Below are 23,009 nucleotides of genomic sequence, written 5' to 3'. Positions count from 1 at the left end.
ATCTGCGTTTGATTTCCATGACAACATTCTGGCAATAAGTTTTTCTGTCAACGGATCAGAGATAAAGAGCAATATTCACTGCTTGCAGACATTGACGTCAATTGTTTTGAATTCAATTTTTGTACAACCAAACAGCTCTTTGTTTCAAAAGCCAATTGCTCTCATGTTGGCGAACAAATAACAATATAGCTAGCCTAACGAGCTTGCAAATCTTTTCCTGCGCTGAGAATTTTGCTATTTTTTGCTCATTTTCCTCATTGAACTACGCCTATAGGCTCGTCAGTTAGCTTCAGCTCAGATAATTTTTTTTTTTTAGAATTAATAAACGAATTTGCCAGTGTAGTCAATAAGTTAGAAGTTCTTAGATTCTTGCTATGGATTTCAAAAACTTCTTTTTTTCAACAGAAAAACACGATCGCAGGACGATAAACTGAAGCATTCTACGAATGGATTATGTAAAAAAAAAGCAAAAAAAAAAAACAAAACAAAAACAAAAAAAAAAACAGTAAAACTTTAGTGCCACCAAATCGTAAGATCTTAGACTCGGTACACGATTTCCTGTATTTGTAAGATAAATGAAAAATGTTTTAACTTAATAGTACGAAATAAATAATACGTGTCACTTTTGTCTGTGGGTTAATTTTAAGCAAAAATACGTCCAAACACGAGACTCGTCCATTAAAATTACGAAACATTCAGCACCAAGGCATACAAAATTACCAGCGACATGCACTCATTTTGAAATCGATCACATTCTTTATTAAATTGCAAACCGGTTCTAATGTCACGTCTGAATGCCCCTAAACTGGACTTAGCTGCAAAACTTTAAAGGATTATATTAAATAAAATCTAGCGACAACTGTGATTCACTTATCTGAACTTCAACGGAGTTGTCGTCAACATGAAACTTGCCAGGAGTCCATAGCTGGTCGTGCTACACTTGATTTGAATTGGAGAATGACGCCTGTCACTCCAATTCAATTCCTTTGGATACAACTTTGCTGCCTCTGGTCAATTCTTGTGAACAAACGGGAAAGTCATGGTTAAGTTTTTCGCGTGTTAACTCAAGCAAAACTGACTTGATTGAGTATTAGTATCAGTTAACGGACGTCTATCGGTCTTGCACTTAACAAAACTCCCTCAAAATGTGGAATAACACTTTTAAACGACTACCAACAAAGTGGTGCACTGCAGTGGGAACGAACTGAAGATTAGTTATAGGTTCTGATATAACTACATAACTGTTCTCTTCGTATCAGAGCAAAGGCAAAGGCGGTTGGAATTTTCTGTTTGTATAACAGTTAAAAAGAGTGTACATGGTAGCGCTCCGAGGTGACGAAACAAATTGCGAATGACAAAGTCAAACGGCAAACCAAGCAGATTATCAAGCTGTAAACAAACATTTTATTAAAAATAATCCATTCAGTTACTCACAAGAGAAATGTTTGCTATTCGGTTTTTCAACTTCGCCTAAATACAGTCTTCGGTGTCAAGGAAAAACACATGCACCTCGAAGCTTTCACAGCATTGAGGAAAGTTTTATTATACCATTAAATGATCAAATTGAAAGACGAGGGAAACAGCTGGGACGCGTAACTAGCTAGAGAAAATGTGGACTTACCTGAAGGAAGCACATCGACTAAGATGTCTTCGCCCTTGCCTTCAATTCAACGGCGATAAATAAAGAAAACATGGACTTGCCTGAGGGGAGCACAGCGACTAAGATGTCTTCGCCCTTGCCTTCAATGCAACGGCAACCGACGCTAAAATGGGTGTGTCATTCTACACTTCTTTATATATACCCACATTAAAATTCATTACAGCCACGAGAATTATGCTTTGAACAAAAGAAATGCATCCCACGTTAAGATTATGTGCTTTGAATTGCGAAAAACACGCACCTGAAAGGAATTTTGATCCGACTATGCTATGTTTGTTGTTAATAGGCCAATTTTGATATATTAAAATTCTAACTTGGCTCCGCGAGGCTTAAAGTGCACCTAACCCCCAAATTTTTTTTTCGTTAAAACGAATCCACTTACTGTTTAAACTAATTCCGCGAAAACATTTTTGAATTTGGTTGAATCCTCAATTTTCTATGGCCCACCAAAGTCGTGCTCGAGATGTTTCACGACCGCGTTTTAGGGAGTCTGGGTCGAGAAAGGTTGTGACGTCTACCCAGGTACTGAATAGAACAGCCCTCAGTCATTTCTCTTTGCTTTCTTTGGACGTCGTAGTGTAGAATACTCGCTTTTGCATATTTTAGCTCTAAAACGCCCAAATTTTCGCTAGAAGATCAAGATGTCTTCCTCCTCAGAGTCAGAGATGAGTTTTTATTCAGATGACTCTGATATAAACTTCATACCTGAGGTGGAAATCTTCTGGCTTGAAGTGCACTGAACAGATGGCCGAGTTCTTCGAAGGCTCCCACTTCGCTCTCTCTTGCTTTACAAAGTCCACCCACTTTTTTCGTCTTTTTTTCGCTTGTGGCCGATCGTCACCAAAATATGGAATACAGTGAAGCGCTATTCCATTTTCTAAGTCTGGGGTGTTGCTGCAACCGCCTGCAACACACCTCGTAGGCATTTTAGCTGCAAATTCTTCACGAACAACACAGCCACTACAGTGAAATGACTAGCGGCGAAACACGTTTCGTTCCTGGGTAGACGTCACAACTGCCGCTGGACCCATTCCCCCCAGAACTCGGTCGTGAAACAAAATGGCGCCGATTTAGGGCGATTTTCGCGTTTTCGGCGGGCCATAGCAAATTGAGGATTCAACCAAATTCAAAAATTTTTTCGCCGAATTAGTTTTAACAGTAAGTGGATTCATTTTAGCGAAAAAATATTTTGGGGTTAGGTGCACTTTAAGGTGGCTGAACACAGTTTTTGATACCTTTGTTTCATTCACCTTTTTCTCTAAAACCCTTGATCCCTCGGTCGCCAAAAATGGCAGCAAGCAAGTTTACAACACAAACTTTGGTTCTTTGATGGTTAAGCTGACGAATGTGCCGTTGCCATGGCAACATGAATAAATATAAACAGGCCTTTAAAATCGGTTTTGTTTATTTGTAGAAAATAAAGTCATTAGATTTTCTTTATAATTTGCATGCAATAAGCTTGTAACGATTCTCACAAGTTAACACCACTTACGTCCTCTTATTACCATCCCTGATCAGAGTCAAATTTCACATCAAACATGTGTCTTCCTAAGTTTGAGTCTATTAGTAAAGCCACCATATAGCATGTTAACAAACATTCAATGATTGAAGCACTGGCCTGGGTAGTTATATCTCTTTAGCTTGTGTAAGTCATGTTTGAAGTATTAATAAAAACTTGTACTTAAGAGCAGCTTCGCCTAAATATCAACTAGACTTGGAAATAGCGAAAAAATCGAATTTCTTCAAACTCGCCCAGAATGAAGCCCTACGGGCACTAGTTACAAAAATATCGTTTTAAGTTCGATAAATCAAAAATTATTTTTTTCCGCAATTTTTTCGTTTCGATGCCCCAAATCGGCCAAAATCCATCGAAAATGAGCGGCATATTCAGAGGCTCGTAAACTCAAAAGCAAAAATCTTCATTACAAACTGATTGCACGTCGTATTTGTACTTCCTTTCTTGTCTATTTAGAGCTAAATAGATCGTGATTTGATTAGAACTTAAATATTTGACGAATTTTTTAAGTTAACGACCCAAGACAGCTTTACAAGAGGTCTACATTTAGCCTATTTTCAAATGCTAAAAAGGCGTTCTGGTACACGGCTTTTCCCGAAATGACTAGTTTGGTCTGAAAGAGCATTGTTTCTTCTTCAAATTACTGAAATAAAATTTTTGGGTAAATAAAATCGTGAGCGCTGAGATAGCGAACTAAATGCAGCACTTCGTCCTGAAAACGTGACCTTTGACCCAAGCGTAACGAAACCAATTACTGCAAGAAAACCCGAAAGAAAAGCAAACGTTCCGTTATTTTAAAACAATTTCTAGTGATATCTCTCCGAAACCATGATTGCAAGAAACTATTTCCAGATATGAAATCTTGCAGGGTCAAAGACGGAGCTAAAGGGCGCATTTTGACACAATAACTTTGTTTGCCGAGAATTGAATTGCAGTCAATTCCAGTGAAATTTGCAAACTTGACGTATGTTAGCCGATACTTACCTGAATATTTATATTAATAGAAGAGTCGTCTTCTTGGATTAACCTTCAAAAGAGGCTGGACCCAGATTTGGAAACCTCTAAAAGAAGAAATGTTTAATATTCCGTGACCTACCCGATGCTATAGTTTCCATGCACATGCCAACCGCATGTTTGTCGTAAAACCAACTGAACTCCACTGACAGTTCCCATGGGCAACCCCAAAATAAACAATCCCCAAAAATGTAAAGTGAAATTGGCTGTCTTCATGAACAGTTAGAAGCTAGAGTCAAGTTCTAATGCCTTTAAAAAGTGCTTGATTTTATTTGTTTGCGTCGACTTTGTTCACTACTCTCACGTTCGAAAGCCGCGAATCGGTCACGCCAAAACAGTGGAGACCGTGCAGACTGCAGACACTTGTTTGGGCTTTTCATTGTGACTCCTTCTTTTGGGTCTAGTTACAAAATAGTGTTAAATATATCTGAAAGTTTGTCATTTATCCACAGGCTGCACAAGCGCAGTATTTGACTTTTGATTCAATAGGCAAACGCGTACAAGACTTTGTATGGGAAACTTACTCAGTCTGCACGGTCTGCAGTGTTTTGGCGTGACCGATACTACGCAGTATTCGAACGTGACAGTAACGACTGAGTGAACAAAGTAGAATCAAGCTTTTTTAAAAGGTAATGGAACTTGACTCTAGCTTCTAACTGTTCATGAAGACAGCCAATTTCACTTTACATTTTTGGGGATTGTTTATTTTGGGGTTGCCCATGGAAACTGTCAGTGGAGTTCAGTGGGTTTTACGACAAACATGCGGTTGGCATGTGCATGGAATCTATAGCATCGGGTAGGTCACGGAATATTAAACATTTCTTCTTTTAGAGGTTTCCAAATCTGGGTCCAGCCTCTTTTGAAGGTTAATCCAAGAAGACGACTCTTCTATTAATATAAATATTCAGGTAAGTATCGGCTAACATACGTCAAGTTTGCAAATTTCACTGGAATTGACTGCAATTCAATTCTCGGCAAACAAAGTTATTGTGTCAAAATGCGCCCTTTAGCTCCGTCTTTGACCCTGCAAGATTTCATATCTGGAAATAGTTTCTTGCAATCATGGTTTCGGAGAGATATCACTAGAAATTGTTTTAAAATAACGGAACGTTTGCTTTTCTTCCGGGTTTTCTTGCAGTAATTGGTTTCGTTACGCTTGGGTCAAAGGTCACGTTTTCAGGACGAAGTGCTGCATTTAGTTCGCTATCTCAGCGCTCACGATTTTATTTACCCAAAAATTTTATTTCAGTAATTTGAAGAAGAAACAATGCTCTTTCAGACCAAACTAGTCATTTCGGGAAAAGCCGTGTACCAGAACGCCTTTTTAGCATTTGAAAATAGGCTAAATGTAGACCTCTTGTAAAGCTGTCTTGGGTCGTTAACTTAAAAAATTCGTCAAATATTTAAGTTCTAATCAAATCACGATCTATTTAGCTCTAAATAGACAAGAAAGGAAGTACAAATACGACGTGCAATCAGTTTGTAATGAAGATTTTTGCTTTTGAGTTTACGAGCCTCTGAATATGCCGCTCATTTTCGATGGATTTTGGCCGATTTGGGGCATCGAAACGAAAAAATTGCGGAAAAAAATAATTTTTGATTTATCGAACTTAAAACGATATTTTTGTAACTAGTGCCCGTAGGGCTTCATTCTGGGCGAGTTTGAAGAAATTCGATTTTTTCGCTATTTCCAAGTCTAGTTGATATTTAGGCGAAGCTGCTCTTAATTCGTCTCTGACGGATAATTCGTCTCTAGCATAAATTCGGCCAATCACACGCGACCTTCAGCTCAAACACGTCTTGACAAAACCTAAGTTTTGGTGGACGTCAATCATCTTCGCTCCCTTGCCCACTGTTTGCAAAATTTTATACCTGAAAAAAAAAAAAAAAAGTCTGAAACCTTGCAGCGGTCCACAGGTAAAGATTATCATTTTACTTTCGGTATGTACGGCTAGCTCACTAAATACATTGGCATTAAATATTCCTTGAAATCATAGGAATACGAGCTGAAGGAGCGAGGCGGACTGCAACCCCCCCCCCCCCCCCCCAGCTATGGAAATTATGTGATTTTTGGGGCAAAACGTTCGTGATTCGGGAGACGACACTTGAGACAAAACATTACAAAGTAATGCTGTTGGAGTGATTTCCAAAACCCGTAAATAAAGTTCTAGTTAGTTATCTTTTTTAGAACTTTTCTTTTTAATAAGTTTTAGATTTTACTCGAATTGAGACTGTTGATAGAGTATGATCATTTTGATTGACTGAGTATGCAAGCTTTGAATATTACTATTTTTGGAATTATAGCAGTTTTATTACATGTGGGAACTGTGGATGTTTTTGTTTTTCATGTAATTTGAGTTCGTTTGCATCCCTATTTCAACATTCACGCATTTAGGCATTGCGCAAATTTTTCGGGCAAGAAGGTCACCCCAGCCCCCCCACCCCTCCCCGCAAGTCCGAAGGTTCCCGAATGCCTATGCTTGAAATATCTATATGAAGACGTTTGTCGGGTTTTTCAACGACCATTCGCATGCATGAATGACCCCGAGATCAAGCAAACTGCACGCGAGCGAACAAATTATTTCACCGTATATCTCTTGGGGCTACGGACTGAACAATACTTGAACCTATAAAACTTATAACTACCTTAAAAAAAGGTTTATAAGGGCCGATTTACACGATACGACTTTGTCGCATGCGACAAGTTTACGACAGGCCTACGACATCAATTGTTTAGTGTAAATCAAACCTACAACTCGCTTACGACTGTTGTGTACGTCCAAAAAATTGTCGCAGGATTTTAAAACATGTTTTAAAACGTTGCGACAATCGTGGCCGAAATGGATAGAAAATGACGTATTTTGTGGCAAATTTCTACTGAGTAGGGGACGAAGGACACGTTTTCTTTTGTTAAAATGGCGGACGAAGTTGTTGTTGACTGGTTCACATGAAGTCGTTTCTCAAAAAGTACTGAACGGATGAAAGCGAAAAACATCTCGTTAGAAAGTTTTTTCAAAGCGCAGGACAGCTAAAATATTTCTTTACCGTTTGTCAGAACTTTCGCTGCGTAAATCCCGGTGCAAACTTTTACATATTTAATTTGTAAGTGAAAATCCAGAAAATCTCGTGCGCGTGTAAATGGTTCTAAGTCATGTCGTAGGCCTGTCTTAAGCTTGTCGCATGCGTCAAAGTTGTACTGTGTAAATCGGCCTTACGAAGTTTAATTCTTGTTCAGTCCGTAGCCTCAAGACAAATACGTGCAGAAATAATTTGTTCGCGTGTAGATTTGCTTGATCTCGGGGTCATTCATGCATGCGAATGGCCATTGAGAAACATCGATCGTGACTAAAACACCACACGAGTACATACGAGTACATACGAGTACATACGAGTACATACGAGTACATACGAGTACATACGAGTACATACGAGTACATACGAGTACATACGAGTACATACGAGTACATACGAGTACATACGAGTGAGATACGAGTGAGATACGAGTACATACGAATAACATGCGAGTAACATACAAGTACATGTACGAGTATAGGCGACTACATACGAGTAATATACGAGTACATAAAGACACATACAACCAAGTCAGCTAATTAAACACTTTTGCCCGAACAGAGTGCCCTTGTGTCTTTTAAATCAAGCACCCACTTTCCCTCTGCACTTCCTTAAGATGTTGACCTGCTCGTGCATATTTGGTTGGTTTAGTTTTTGACTTTCTCGAAGGCGTTTTCCGACCGTGTGTCAGTACGATATAACTTGAACCGCACAAGTTACATTTCAATTCATAAACAGCGTAACATTCATAAACAACTTCGCATTTTCCCGACTTAATCCACTGAGTGGTACGTTTTCAATTTATTATTTTAGTGCGTGATCGGCAGTGAAAACGATTCATTGATATCAGACATATCAGATGAAGTAAATTATAATTTTAAATTTCAAACTTTAGCCATCTGTTATTCCGAAATTTAATGTAGGATTACTAACAAGAGGGTTTCGTCAAATTATTTGTCGAAACCGGGTTCAACCTATTCCGCTGCAATTTATCGTTGGCTTTTTTCCCTGCCTTAGTTGTGAATGCGCGATGAAGGAAGTTGGCGACTCACTCAATGCATCGTACATCGTCAATTGCGTGTTAAACGCTTCTCTAACCTACACCGCCATCATGTTGAACATTTTAACAATCCACGCGATAAGAAAAACTTCGTCGTTACCAAAGCCTTTAAAAACATTGCTCCTGAGTCTTGCTGTTTCTGATCTTGGTGTTGGTTTACTGGCTCAACCTTTGAACATCGCACGGATGATCAAGCAGCTACAGAAAAACACTGAAAACAACAGCTTTTATTTCACGAGCATCGCTTTTGAAACAATAACGGTCATATTTGGTTATTCTTCGTTCTTTACTGTTGTGGCCATAAGTGTAGACAGATTCTTGGCTATTCATCTTCATCTCAGATATCAGGAACTTGTAACTCACAAGCGTGTTGTTGTTGTGGTGATCTCAACATGGGTATTAAGCATCTTTCTTTCGTCAGTTGGATTGTGGATCACAGACACCAATTTGCCAAAGTTAAAAATGGCTATAACTATTATACTGGGTCTTTGTTTCATTTCTACAACTATTATTTATTGCATAATTTATGTCACTGTGCGACGCCACACAGACCTCATTCAAGCCCTGCAAATACAACAAATGGCCGAGGGTGGCGAAATGGCAAATGCTGTCGCGAGGCATATAAAAACTGCCGTCAGCACATTCTATGTTTACGTCGTGTTTCTGGTGTGCTACCTGCCCGACTATTGCACTACTCTAGTGCTCATGGTGTCAGATTCAAGAGAATCTCAATTCACAGATCATTTGTTACTATACACACTGACTCTGATGTTTCTTAATTCCTCTCTGAATTCTGTTATTTACTGCTGGAAGTTGAAACACATTAGACAGTCAATCATTGCCATCTTGCTAAATATATTTCCAAGTCGACACTGAACACGCACCAGGGCAGTAACAACGACAAGTGTAATTTGTACATTTGTACAAAATTTGAGTTTCGTCCGCCGCCTTCACTATGATGTCACATGCGCAAAGACCATTGGTGGTTGTAGTAAAGAGTTCGCAAAGACTTCTGGACCGGTATGTTCGAATGCCGGTTAACGCTAACTCAGGATTGATCAGGATTAAAAGTTAACCGAAGCATTATTTTTTCTTGAATAAGAACGTTTTCCACTGCTTACGTTTTGTGTAGTTTGAGATTATTCGCCCTGTAAACAGAAGGCGAAACAATATAAACGGAACAACTCACCGAAAAGTTAAAAACTCAAATCAAATTTCTCGCTAATCCTAGGTTGGATTAATCGGGCTCTGAACAACCCGGCCCTGGACAGTAATTGAAATCGTGGAAAAAACAAAGGTTGATTTTGTTGGATGCGAGAAAAAAAGAAGTAAACTTTCACAATTTTCGAAAGAGGTTTTGTTCAGTCCTCAATCTTGGAATACCCTATCTTTGTATCCTCTTATATAGGCCTAACAAGCAAGCTTAGCGAAAGAAAAGAACTAGTGAAATTTAGGATAGGCAATCAAAAAAATATAAGGATTAAAATTGGTAGATATGACCAAATTTGATTTAGAAAACCGTCCTTGGATCGAGGAAAAGAAACGAACAGGACCCATTTCTGTTCAGGAAAGAAAACTGACAAAAATTACTGAAAGCCACAAAGGTTCTTAAATTATACATACATTATACATACATTATTAATGTAAGAAAGCTAAACACTGTTGAAAACGTTGATGAATATTTTTCACTGACTCATATTTTGTACCATCGGTACAGTATGAGCCAGTGACATGTGTCTCATTGCGAGGGTCGTACAGGGAGAACGCCTGCCTAACGTCTTGACAATACGGACCGAGCGCAGAAAGGTCCATACAAACAAAACCAAGGACTGATTAGAAGTGTTCCAGGCTCTCCGTCAGTGAGAATGACCAAAAAAGCGGGCAGGAAAAGAGCGAGTTCTGCTCGTCACCCGCACGCCTATCCGCACTATTCCCGCTATTTATCCATCGACGTAGTCGGCTGCATGTGTATAAAACTGAATAGTCGCCTCAGAGTTTCGTACCAGTCGTCAGCTATAAGCCAAAACAAACATAAAAGTGACCGAGAGGAGAGCTTTCTTTTTTTGTCATTTTATCAATGCAACAACGAGCAATGAAAGTCCATTTAGTTGCCAGATCTTCCTTTTTCGTATAACCTGTCTGTTCGATAATTCAGTTGAACCCTCAGTTTCGAACTCTCAGGGGAAACAAAAAATAGTTTGAAATACATGTAGCGAGAGTTCGAAATAGCCGAGAGTATATGACTGAAGGACAAATCCAATGCAAGGGAAATGGAGTTTGAACTAACGGGGAATTCGGAATAACCGAGTTTGAATTAGTGGAGTCCAACTGTATATTGATAACGTTTGGAGAAATGAGGTATTCGTCAGTTGAACCGTTGCGGTGAAATATTCGCACGAGAAGAGGAAAAAGTAATCTGTTGCTCGACTAGCTTGCGTAGCAAGCGTTTCTGTGGGGTTCAGGAGCAAAGAATTACAGCGCGAAAAATGGCGCGAGTAAAAGAGGGGGGAGGGGGAGGGGAAGGAAGGAAGGACTCCCCTCTCCCACCCCCCTCTTTCTTTTTTTTGGCTCTCGCCCCATTTTCCGCGCAGACAAAACACCGAAAATCCCGTTCCTCGGTCTTTCTTTGCTTCCAAACCCCACGGAAACGCTCGCTACGCAGGCTATTGCTCGGCTAGAGGGAAATACGTCTAGCTTCTTGTTGAACTTGTCGAATAAGCATCATATCAATCATTCATGACACTTAGTCATTTACAGTATAATGGAAGATATTTGTTCACAGACGTGCAAATTTCCAGGCAATTAAACAAAAGAACTCTTTGTTTCAACAGCCAGTACATGGTTCTCTGGTTAATTTGGCACACTAATAACAACAGAGTTGACAGAACACTTTAAACTGGCAAATGAGTTTTCCAACATTGAAAGGGGCAGGTGGCAAGTGTTTAAAAGGACGTTGAGGTCATAATTTCACGTGTTCCTTCTAGTAAAACTACAGACAATTTTGACGAGGCTTGTTGATCAAACTATGCACTGAAAACTGAAACTGAAACTGCATTAAAAGTAGGCTTCAAGAACTCTTTCCCTATGTGAGTCTTTATTCAATTCGTATTAAGCAAGCGGCCTTTCCACAGTTATACCATGTCCACTGATAGTTAAAAAAAGTAAAATGTTGTCCGCAAGGAATACTTTACAATGCGAAAAAAAGTGCGGGTAACAGTCTGATTTGCAGTGCTGATAATTTCACCACAAATATGAATGTTAACAAAAAGGTTCAAATAAAGAACCCATGTTCCATGTTTTACGATTGTACCATGAATTTTTGAGCAAAATAGATATACTTGAACATATAAAGTTTCACCTTAATTTTTCTAGACATTTAAATAAAAGCTATGATCTTTTTCTTAGCTAAAAAACAATTCCTTCAATTGTTGCATGGTGTCCTCGGGTGACGTCACTTTATGGCCTTTGGTTCGTTTGTCCATGTAGATTTCAAAGTCATTTCCTCCCTGAAGAAAAGTAGAAAATAGAGTTATAGAACAGTTTTATTAAAGAACATACGCATACGACTTCATAAGAACAATTCTGATTGAAATTATATGAAATGATGCACATATTTGTTAAAAATTATGCATGAAATTATACACATGATTTGTTAACATCGATAAGAGGCAAGAGTTACCTGATAGCATTTATCACCAAAGAAATGAATTTCCCTGTACCCATCATTTTCAACATGTCTCAGGCAATACGTTTTGTCCCAGCCTTTTGGGAAGACATCAAAACTTATTTGACCTCCTATGCTTATATGCAGTCCATAATCAGCAAATTTTTCTCTCAAAGTGGCCACAAACTTATCTCGAACTTTGTGAACCTGTGGAAAACAACAGATCACAAGCCAGGTAATAAAATACCAAAATTAATTTCTACCCCAGTAAACAGAACAAGGATGATTGAGATCTCAAGCCTGAACTAACTGAAGCCTTTAACTCTTTGAGTGTTCAGTTCTTTTCTGTGTCAAAAATGAGTTCTACAGAGATCCCTGTAGAGTGTATAACTAGTTTGTGTGTGGGTATGAAGTAATTCAGCAACAATACTGCAATAATATCCATCTCTGCCAAGCTTTATGACACTAGACAAGTATAGAATTCTTCAGACTAAATTTCAAGCATCTATCAAAATGGGTGTTAAAGTGAACACACCAAAACTCAGGTCTTCAGGGTTAATACCTCAGGCTATGAAATCTTAAACTCTTTCAGTCCCAGCTTGTAATGCAGCAGTAATACTGTCTTAGGATATGAAAAAAATGACAGGAAAAGACAGAGCCTGGTCACAAGAAATTAAGCCATCATGATCATAAAGGGATGCGTTAATATTTTGTTTTACAAGAATTAACAAAATATGTATGAAAATCAAGGCATGCAATTATTTCCTGGCATATTAAAAAGACGAGCTATTGAAAGTATAAATGCAACAGCCCAACTTATAAAACAGCTCATGCTTTGCTTTTGCACATTATTGTTAGATATCACTCACAAGAATTGACCTCTTTGACAGCATCACCATCAGTAGTGCTGCCATCATGATCATCCTCAATGTTATTATCACCATTGCCATTTAATCATCATCATTGTCATAAAATTTGGACATTTTATTTATCCAGGGGAGGGTCATGGAATTTTAGGAGAAGTTCCAGAGGAGGGTTGGGACATTTTCATGAACCTTACCTTGGAAGGGTCATTTTATTTTCATCGCTTAACTGAAAATCTCCACCCCACTCCCCCTCCCCCTGCTAATTTCCAACAAGTCCCTAATATCTGCCTGCAGACGGAGAGGTGTTGCATGGCACACAACAAGCTTACAGTGTATTTGTCAGAAATAATAATTATAAATCATATTGGCCACAAGCTACATTGTAATATAAAAAAAACCCACTAATCTTTTAAACATTTTTTTCCAGTTCCTAGCAAATTTATGAGTCCTGTTGGACTGCACTCCCAGGAGCAAAAGATGTGCCTCAAATTATACTTCCCAGCGGAGGTTTCTGTCTCCATCTTTCAATTTCTCTCAGCTGAGGGAGGTGGGGAGGTGGGGAATGAAGGACATTTTGCCACTCAATACTCTCAAGAGGGTGGATAACTAATTAGAAATGCCGGTATATAAAGAACTTGGAACAACCCTTTTTGATTTGACACGAGCTAAATGCATGTACACACAAGTCATGTCGAGTTCATGATTGTGGTTTCTCTCAAACAAGTGTTTCCTAACAATGGGTCTGGTAAACATCTAATATTATTGAAAACACCAAACAGTGTTTTGGACAGAATTGGTTCCTTACAAACCTTGTCATACTCAAAGAATGCTATCCTTTCCTCTTGTGTGCAGTTTCTCCCAATGGGTGAAACATTTAACATGCCATTTCGAAACTCAATAAAGGTCCCTCTGAAGTTAAGAAAAGACAAACCAACAGATACATGCTAGGTGAGTTTGACACAAAGGAACTCTCAAACACAAATTATTTAATCTGACTGTTTAAAATGCAAATGAGATAACGACTTAGTTACTTCAATTTCCTTTGATGGCCATTATACTTTTATTAACAGGTTTAATGTTTATTAACAGGTTTAATGACACAAACATATGTATCATAGGTCAAGTGACAGCACGTTTTCATTGTTCTTAGTTGTCATAAACAACCTCAATACCTCATGGACATTAAAGCCTCAGTCACAATTCTTTCTGGCTACAGCCTTGTAGATTACACCGCCAAGAAATACAGCTGAACTAGTTAATTACATGTAAAGTTAAATATTTATATAATTCTATATTGCAATAAATTGATAAATTAGAAAAATTACAGTTACTGTAATGTTAAATGTACTAAGAATTATCAAACATACAAATTACATGTACCTCTTAACAGGAATATCCAAATCTGCAATGTACTTCAAGCAAAAATTGATGAAAGTCTTAAGCTTTTCTTCACCAATAAAGGTTTTGATGTTCTTTAAACAACACATAAACACAATGTTAGTTCCTGACTAAATACATTACACCATAGATGCCTAGCACAGATACAAATACACACCTCAAGGTCTCACACCCCTGGAACACACAGAAATTTGAAACAAAGAAAGTACATTTAACAACAGATCTAGTCAACTCAGGACTTGAAAAAAACTTGAATCGTGGCTTGCCCTTTGGACAAGCAGCTCTCAAATTTTCCCTGGGCAAGTCTTAGTTTATTATTTTTTCTTTCATTTTAGTAGAAAGACAACAGTCTATGACAACTGTCTGTGATATCTTCCTGTGAGATCTCTGCAGAGCCATCTCTTAGGGATTTTTCTGATCTGGCTAATCTCCATGTGAATATTAGAGGTCCTCGAGATTATTTTCCTTATTTTGATCCACAATCTACCTATAGTATGACGATATGTGCTGCTGCTCAGGGTTGTGATTTCAGAATTCCTGATCTATAAATTAAACAGGGTATCCATGCTCAAGATGTTTCACAAACTTCAAAGTATCAGCAGCAATTACAGAGTATTCATAAAGCCATTAATATATCTTCTACAAAGAGTATTAAAAATTGGCCTATTTCTAGAATGGAGTATCATTTAAGTATATGCAGCTTCTTCCTAAAATGGGGTCCACATTTGGAGCCCTGAATACCCCACTGCGATGTTCTCTAGCATCATATACATGTATAACATAATGGAGGTCCCCACACGTGGGTCCACTGGGAATAGGGAAGAGTGTAATCCAGCCTCCAGGACGGGCCACCTCTCTATAATTGCTACTTTTCGTTTGTCCCAGCTGATGGTCCATACATTCATTCTTATTTTAACCTTTCTACAACAGCCACCTTTCCACAATGGCAATGGCCACTAAAGTGCATCCCAGAGCTGTCACAATAACCTCTCAACACTGGCCAGTTAATCAATAGCTGAGAAACAGTGTATACAAAACCCCATTTTTGTAGTAAAAGTCCAAAAAGCTTGATTTGTAAAGTGCTTTATTGGTCTCTGTTTGATTATGTTTCGTAGTTGCGTGCTACAATTAGCAGTTTTTAAAACTACAAATAGTGTAACCCCCACAAGAAAATGTGTCACATAGCACCCCTACTCCCCATAACAGCCACCTCTTTACAACGACCACTTTTGATTCACTTTTCTCTGTCACCAAGGTGGCTGTCGAGGAGGGGCTTGACTGTAGTTGGGGTAAAAATAGCGACTTCGAATCACTTAAGCACAGATTGCAAACAAACTAAATAAGGATAAACTAACCTGTGTGGCTATGAGTTCGCCATTTTTGTAAGCTACAAGGCCATTCTCAGGAAAAACATAATCATATAGACTCGTCACTGAGAAATCAGGAGAGAAGAGGGTCAGTTGATCACAACATCTTTGGTATTAACAAGAACTGATCAAGATAAAATAAAAGAACTATGCATGTACCAGCTCATGCTATGAGCATAGCTTGACAAACGAAGAATTTTCACCACAAAGACTTAATAACCGATGACTTTTCACAATATGATCTCACCATCTTCTCCTCCCATCTGTTCTTGAAGTTTTGGAAAATCAGAACCTCCAACTAAACCAACTGCAACCTTCTTACGGAGTTCTTTCATGAATTCTTTCATTTCTGGAGTAACAACCTACAATATTCGTTCGAGTTATTTACAGAGACCTTTGTACACAAAATGACCTCGAGAACTATGTTTCTGTGAGCCCCTTTGCCCCAAACAAAACAATCCGGAGAATTTAGCTTACCAATCTGGCAGGAGTCACAGTTCCATCGACATCAAACAAGCACAAAGTATCTTTACAATCCTTGACCGCTGCCATGTTTCTTGTCGTGATAAAAGTTCGATCGGCCGGGAAGAGTTTGACCGAGAGTGCTCGGTGACACGTCAACCAACACACCCCCAAACTTAACCAATCAACGTGTAGCATTCTTCGGATAAAGTTAACAGTTGCCACGGAAATTCTTCAACTACATCACTGTTTTTTAAAAAAAATTCGATGAAGATGTGGTGACGAAATTTTCAGTGATTGTTAATGCATTCATGTAGACCGGTGGATTCACTTGCTTTCCGCAGCTTCCTCGGCAGACGCTCTTTTTAGGCTCGTCATGCAATCTTTCCTAACCTCGTTCTGGGGGGGGGGGGGGGGGGGAAGAAGTTGGCCACGAACATTTGACGGGATGCGTGACGACCTATCAGTCACGAGAATGTGCGTGATAGTCACTCAATCTTCATCGATAGTCACGAGATCAAAGTTAAACCTTCTCTAAACTTCAAGACGAAGTTGATGTATATGGGTTATTGACCAAGCGTGAAGTTCCCTTTTTTGGCCAAGTTCTGTTTTTGCGTGTTTTTTCGTCTCGGTCCATAAATACGCAAAAAAAAGAAAAAAAAAAAAAAAAGAGAACGAGGCCAAAATCCAACCGTACTGACCGAACAGGCTTGCTCAATTTTAATGAAAGTACTTATTATACTGGAAAAAGTACACCATCTTCTTGCGGGAAACACCGCTCTGAGATACTAGGCCCATTATTGACAAAAAAGGTACCCCTTCCGTAAACCTTTTCTTTAAAAAACACACCCCTTTCACATACCTACTTAAGAATATTGCATCATTTTTCTAGACCCTTAGAATTAAGTCTTGTTATGTTGTCATATGGTGCGCCTCTTCAAAATATTTTAATTAGAGGCCCTTTTGAATACCTAAATGGCAGATTTCCCTACCCTTTCATATAAGCTTACCTCAACTTGTGAAATCTCTACCCTTTCATATAACTGAGGTCTGAAAAAGGTTACCCTTTCAGGCAGAGTCTCCCCATACAGTCCATTATAGGGAGTACCTCCCCCCACCCCCTGCCCCCGCTGAGGCTGCAGGCCCTTTTCACTACTGGTATCTTGGGCCTATAAACACTGTATGATTATTAGAATGATAAGCAGAACACCATTTTTAATCAAGTTTATTATTGCTCGGGTTATAATATAACCTACAATGTAAAGCTTATCTAAGAAAAGCTTAACTGCAAGGGTTAATCCAGACAATGCTTTTCTTTTCTTGTTTAACTACTTAAAAACATGTGCATGTAAGTATAAAAAATTACTAAAAATGGATTCTTGACCCTGTTTCAGAGCCCTTTTCCATTTGTACCGAGAGTCAGACAGTTGTGATAAAAAAAAAAACTCTCAAACTAAAGTAAAAAACAAAGATTCAAGCCATGAAATGCAATTAAAATGCTGATCTGTAATATTCATTACTTCAAATTACAATGTTTGTCCTTTGGACTCAACACTAAATAATATTACACTTATACACAGTTCTTCAGCACTTCCTGATTCTCACCTTAAAGTTTATTCACAAAAGAAAACTTTACATGATTATGTGCAAAGAATTGCTTCATAAGCTCCAATGTCTGACTATATCGCTGGGAACGTTTGACTTCCACTGAAAAATTTTGTAACACTGATTAAAAAATTCATTGCACCATGCATCATTGTAACTGTAATTACTGTACATAGGTCATTCTAAAAACCCATGCCCACTGACATGGCAGATCAGAGACAGGCAGAGGTGGAATTGTTATAATCACACCCTTGTATTCAGAAATCTGCTTCCAAGGAAACTTGACATCTGGAAGGCCCAAGAGAGTGATAACTGTAGCCTCAGTAGGGATTGGTTCACCAAGAGTCAGTGTGTCTGTTTTTGGCCAGTCTAACACAATAGCATAGGTAACTCCTGGTTTGCTGGTGTACCTTAATGTGGGGACAAAAAAGAAACGTAAGGGTAATGTACACATGACTAACTCTGAGCATTAAGAACAGGTGGCCTAGCTACCAGACCAGCCCTACATGTAAACATCCACTGTAAAATGATAAGCATACATGAGAGCAAGATGCCTGGACAAAACTATGTGCAATGTACATTCAAGTAGTTAATCACTTTGCGAGGTCTGATGTAAACATTTATACACTTTTATACTTGGAAATTGATATCACAGCATTGCAAAAAGGCTGAAGGAATTTTACCATGTTTAAATGAAATTATTTATGTCTATCTGGTACGTCCTGAATAACCAAATCAATGACTTTCTATATATTAACTTCCCATTACTTAGCTACTTGAAAATATACTCACTGGCATTATGAGGAGAGCCTAGATTTTGATCAATCAGGAGCAGACATAGGGAGGGGGGACGGGTGAGTGATTGGGTGGCTAGCCACTCCCATTTGGAGAAGCAAGAATAGCAAAAATTGAAAAGGATTATGAATATTTTGGCAGAAATAAAGGCAAAGACCCTGGACAGGTACCTCACAGTAATTTCTAGTTTGTGTCATTGCTAGTTCTTCTGGTGTAACAGTTTAAAATTAAGTTGCGATTCTCAAATAGCAACATTTAAGGGGCATGCCCCATGTGGGTCATGCCCACACCCAGGGAAAAATTGGCAGTGGGTGTGGCTACACATAGACTACAATAATTATGCCCCACTGATTCTGCAGGCCCAAGGTACCAACCACTGCCCCCCCCCCCCCCAACCTTAGAAATTCCCATATCCACTTATGAGTGTTCTTGCCAACACTTTCTTACCATATGTTAGGAGTTTTTGTATCATTCTGAGCTCGCCAAGGCTTGGTTCCATAAATCCCTTCTCCATTAACCTTCAACCAGTCTCCCATTTGCTCTAGACGTTCCTGGAAAATGGGATCAATCCTGCCATCTGCAGTTGGGCCTATATTCATAAGCATGTTTCCTCCACAGCTAACAAGCAACAAAAAAAAATATAAGCTCAATATAAGGCTCAATATATTAAGGTAGGACAGACAGACAAATTATTTGGATGGTTGAGAACACGGATGGACAGATGCATGGACAGCTAAAAATATAAAATAAAATACATATATGATAACGACATTTAGAGAGGAAGTCACATCCGCCTTAGCTGGCTTTCATGCAGGTCCTCTATCCTGGTCAAATTTGAATTTGGAGAGATGGTTTTTGTGGAGGGAGGAAAACCAGAGAACCTGGAGAAAAACCCTTAGGCAACAAACTCAACCCACATATGGCACCAGCCTGGAATCGAACCCAAGCCACATTGGTGGGAAGAGAGCGCTTGCACCACGGCACTGTCTCTGCTCCCACAATGGATGATGGATGAAAGAGGGAAAGAATGAAAGAGGGATGTAGGGAAAGAGCAAGGTGAGAAGGAAACCTTTATTAACCCCCTTACCTGACAGTTGAAGCAAGAATAGAAGTCAAATCATCCATTGTGAGAAAATCTGCCAAAGTTGTGTTTCTGCGATAACCCCAGGACTTTTTATCAACTGTCAAACAGTTTTCCCACTTGTGTTTCTGCAAAACACCTAACAAAGGAAGAGATAGTACCGAGCATCATGATCAACCGACAATCATGAAATTAATTACACCTTGCAATAAAAATTAACGTTATTAAACCAGCTACTCACATAAATTATAAAACTTTTACACTTGCAGATTATGCTAAAAAGATGAACTCTAACAGTCCCATTCATGCATTGGTATTTTAACTTAATCCCTTAATTTCTGATAAGATTAGTAAGATTAGATTCAATTTTCCACTAAGTAAATTGCAGGCTGATGCTAGGAAACTTAGCCATTCCCATTGATCCACATGTTTTCTGGGAAATAAAGCCCAAAGTCGACAGTAAAAAATTTGAAATAAAGGCTGTATGCAAAAAAGCCCTGAAATTCTCAGAAAAGGTTGTTGCCTCCACAGGTGAGGCCCAGTAAACAAAGTGAGAAAGTTTCATTGTATATAACAAAAGATTTCCTTACCTGGGTTGTATCTGTCATGACAAGTAAATACACCCCCATGATGACACCTGTCACCAGCACCCCAGCGGTCATTAACAACTACAGTATCTTTAACTGGACTGGAAAAGAAAACGAAGATGTCAGCATATAAGACCTTGAGGCCTATTCATTTGGCAATGTTTGATGTACTGCAGCCATGCTCTCTCACAATTTGACTTGAAGGAAAGAAATAGTAATAGTATTTTGGGATAATTTATTAGTTGAACTTCCTTAGCCCAAGGTCAAGTAACACTCCCAATAACCAAGCTTTGAACAATGCTGTTTCATACTCAGGTTAAGCTAACCTAGTTAAGACAGTTATAAACATCTAACAAGCTCATATCCAAGGTTAATTTAACCCTCCTTTACACAACTGAGCCCCCGCAGTCTGTTAATTCATCACCTGTCATTATACAGCCACGCCAGAAATTCTGTGCTGTTCCAGTATTTGTCACTAGCTTCCCAATCACCATCTGTCCAGACATATGAAGGCTTGTAAGTGTTAACAATATCATGCATCTGAGGCAGCATAATTTCCTACAATAAATAAGAGCACAAGTCTACTCAACTCTGCAAAGGTATACATTATACAAAACATTGATTGAAGCATTTTTGAATTAACTGTTAACCAATAAATTTGTATATGTTTAAGTATGCATCATTCATCTTAATTCACAATATACATGTGGTTAAAAAGATCTGGAAAACGAAACTCGCAATTTGAAAGCAATGATTTCTTTAAGAAACTACTCTGATGAAGATGTATGTTTTGCACAGTTGAATCCCAGAGAATATGACCACCTTTAAGCCTTCAAGATGCGGTTTTAATTGAAATCTTAAAAAAAAAATGATGGCTGAGTACAGGTTCTCCTTGGGCTTAAAAAGTGACTGACAGTAATAATGAGGAAGGTTATGTTGCTGTTATGTAAAGGGTTGGTTGAGTTGGTTGTATCAAAGGGTTCCACAGACTATATTTCTCAAATTGTCTAATAAGATCATGCCTAAAAGTAATTGTTTCATAATCTAAAATACGTATAACTGGGACTTGCTAGGTAAGTGATGAGATTTTGGCAGAGTTGTATAGGCGCAACCCCCAAAGATTTTCTTTTAAACTTTGTTATCTAAAATATAACTGAAAAGGAGCACCATTTGAAATCTGCAGACAGAGAAATTAACACCTAGTGACTGTTGTGCCACAACTTACATCAACATATTCCTGTGTTGTAAATTTATTTTCTTTGTCCTTAAGATAAAGAGGATGAAACCACTCATATAGGGAATAGTACAAGCCAAATGTAACGTTAGTACGCTTCCTGATGGATGACGCAAGGTCACCTGTGAACACAGCAAAGACACATCCACACTACTAAGTATAAGTATATGGATAAGTGAGAATTTGTAGCAATGCAAGTTGTTGTATTGTTGTATAGCATAAGCATAACCTTATCCTAAGTGTAATGTAAGTAACGCATGGTAAATAGTGTAAATAGTCAACTAAAAATATTGTATTGTATTGAATTGTGTGGTATTGTAAGTAGAGTAAGTATTGTGCTATTTTGTTGTAAGTAGCTTAAGTATAATGCAAGTAATTATGTGTTTTTGCAATTAAATAAAAAAGTTCAATTGTTAAAAAAAAAAAAGATACATCCACAGAAATTAAAACACTTGTAACTTAGTAGATCAATTTTGATGTATTAAAATTCAGCCCCAAAAGAATAGACCTTGGTACGAGGCTCTGCAGAATAACTATGGAATTTGTGGAGTTTATAATTTCCCCGGAGCCTCATGCCAAGGTCTATTGTTAGGCTGAATTTTAATGTACTGAAATAGGTCTGTATTAGCTATAATTTAAAAAATAAGTCATACAGACATGAAAAATATGTAGTTTAAGTGAAATTTATTGTGTAGTTCCATGATACCTTCCCCATAGAGGGGATTTTTTCTAAGACCTTCCCACCCCTCTGGAAATTCTAATGAAGCTTAATGATACATTTCTTTAAATGTTTTGGTCTTAGAGAACCCTCCACACCCCCCCCCCCCCCCCCCTTCCTCCCCAGGAAATTTCCATCCCTTCTGTGGAAAACATTTGGATATTTTCTGGAACTATGCATTAGCAACACAGTGGGATGGTCCTTCAAATCAAAAGTACCAGTATCATAAAATCATATAGTTTGCATGTCTCAAAACAATTTGCATTATTTATTAATACAACGCATAGCAGCTGCAATATTCTCCAGTGAATGGTGTCTATATCTAAATCATTTGGTTAACCGCTTGCTTACCAACAAGATCTCTATGAGGACCGTTATCAACAGAGTTCCAGTTCCAAGACACGTTAGATTTCCAGTTTGTCCACCCTTCATGGTGCTTACTAGTCAACACAACATACCTGTCCAGTGAAACATAAAAACACAGTAAGCTTAATATATAATTGTCAGTTCTTTTAAATGAAACTTCATACTGATGTACACTGGATCAGATGAGGTGTGTGGCGGGGTTATTTACGAAGAGGGGGAGGGATACTTGTACGCAGGTCTTGAGAGCTTCCAGCCATCCCTCCACGGGTAATCGATCAATCTGTCAATCAACATGTTTGTTAGCTTCACCTTCATGGTTGTACTAATATGTGTTACATCATTACTTTCCAAATTTCTCTTAAAAAAAACGACTACTGCAATAAGGAAAAAAGGAAGCCAAAGATGTGATCAAGTAGCTCAAACGACTAACACGCACACACACACAAAAAGGTGAAAAAATATAACTCTCACATACAAACCTTGCACCAGAGCGCTCTAACAGATCTGCCCACAAGTCAGGATCGAAAAATTCTGCCCGGAACAT

At 38.5% G+C, this 23,009-nt stretch overlaps 3 protein-coding genes across 3 annotated transcripts in view; 1 reads left to right on the top strand and 2 right to left on the bottom strand.

Annotated features, from left to right (window-relative positions):
• The window catches only part of LOC145489782 (adenosine receptor A3-like), a 48,186-nt gene extending 37,721 nt beyond the window's left edge, over positions 1-10,465 (top strand). Inside the window, exon 2 of the mRNA XM_081468822.1 lies at positions 8,911-10,465. Within this exon, the coding sequence (XP_081324948.1) occupies positions 8,911-9,198 (288 nt within the window). The 3' untranslated portion in view covers positions 9,199-10,465. The remainder of the gene's footprint in view (positions 1-8,910) is intronic.
• A 916-nt stretch (positions 10,466-11,381) lies between these two features.
• LOC145489783 (uncharacterized) lies at positions 11,382-17,197 on the bottom strand. The gene is made up of 7 exons (XM_081468824.1): positions 16,095-17,197; positions 15,865-15,979; positions 15,606-15,682; positions 14,233-14,324; positions 13,662-13,761; positions 12,002-12,193; positions 11,382-11,828 (listed from the first exon to the last, which is right to left on the bottom strand). The coding sequence occupies exons 1-7, from the start codon at positions 16,275-16,277 to the stop codon at positions 11,724-11,726; spliced, it is 864 nt and encodes a 287-aa protein (XP_081324950.1). The 5' UTR covers positions 16,278-17,197; the 3' UTR covers positions 11,382-11,723.
• A 90-nt stretch (positions 17,198-17,287) lies between these two features.
• Positions 17,288-23,009, bottom strand: part of LOC145489778 (alpha-L-fucosidase-like) — a 6,088-nt gene continuing 366 nt past the window's right edge. The window contains exons 1-8 of the mRNA XM_081468817.1: positions 22,945-23,009; positions 22,451-22,557; positions 21,373-21,503; positions 20,572-20,705; positions 20,151-20,248; positions 19,567-19,699; positions 18,927-19,097; positions 17,288-18,094 (exon numbers count right to left, since the gene is read on the bottom strand). The exon at positions 22,945-23,009 is cut by the window's right edge and continues 366 nt beyond it. Of these exons, the coding sequence (XP_081324943.1) occupies positions 17,848-18,094; positions 18,927-19,097; positions 19,567-19,699; positions 20,151-20,248; positions 20,572-20,705; positions 21,373-21,503; positions 22,451-22,557; positions 22,945-23,009 (1,086 nt within the window). The 3' untranslated portion in view covers positions 17,288-17,847. The remainder of the gene's footprint in view (positions 18,095-18,926; positions 19,098-19,566; positions 19,700-20,150; positions 20,249-20,571; positions 20,706-21,372; positions 21,504-22,450; positions 22,558-22,944) is intronic.

The sequence above is a fragment of the Orbicella franksi genome, chromosome 6 (assembly GCF_964199315.1).
Source record: "Orbicella franksi chromosome 6, jaOrbFran1.1, whole genome shotgun sequence".
Lineage (NCBI taxonomy): Eukaryota > Metazoa > Cnidaria > Anthozoa > Scleractinia > Merulinidae > Orbicella > Orbicella franksi.
The sequence above is the reverse complement of the archived record's forward strand: the minus strand, read 5'-3'. Positions and strand labels throughout refer to the sequence as shown.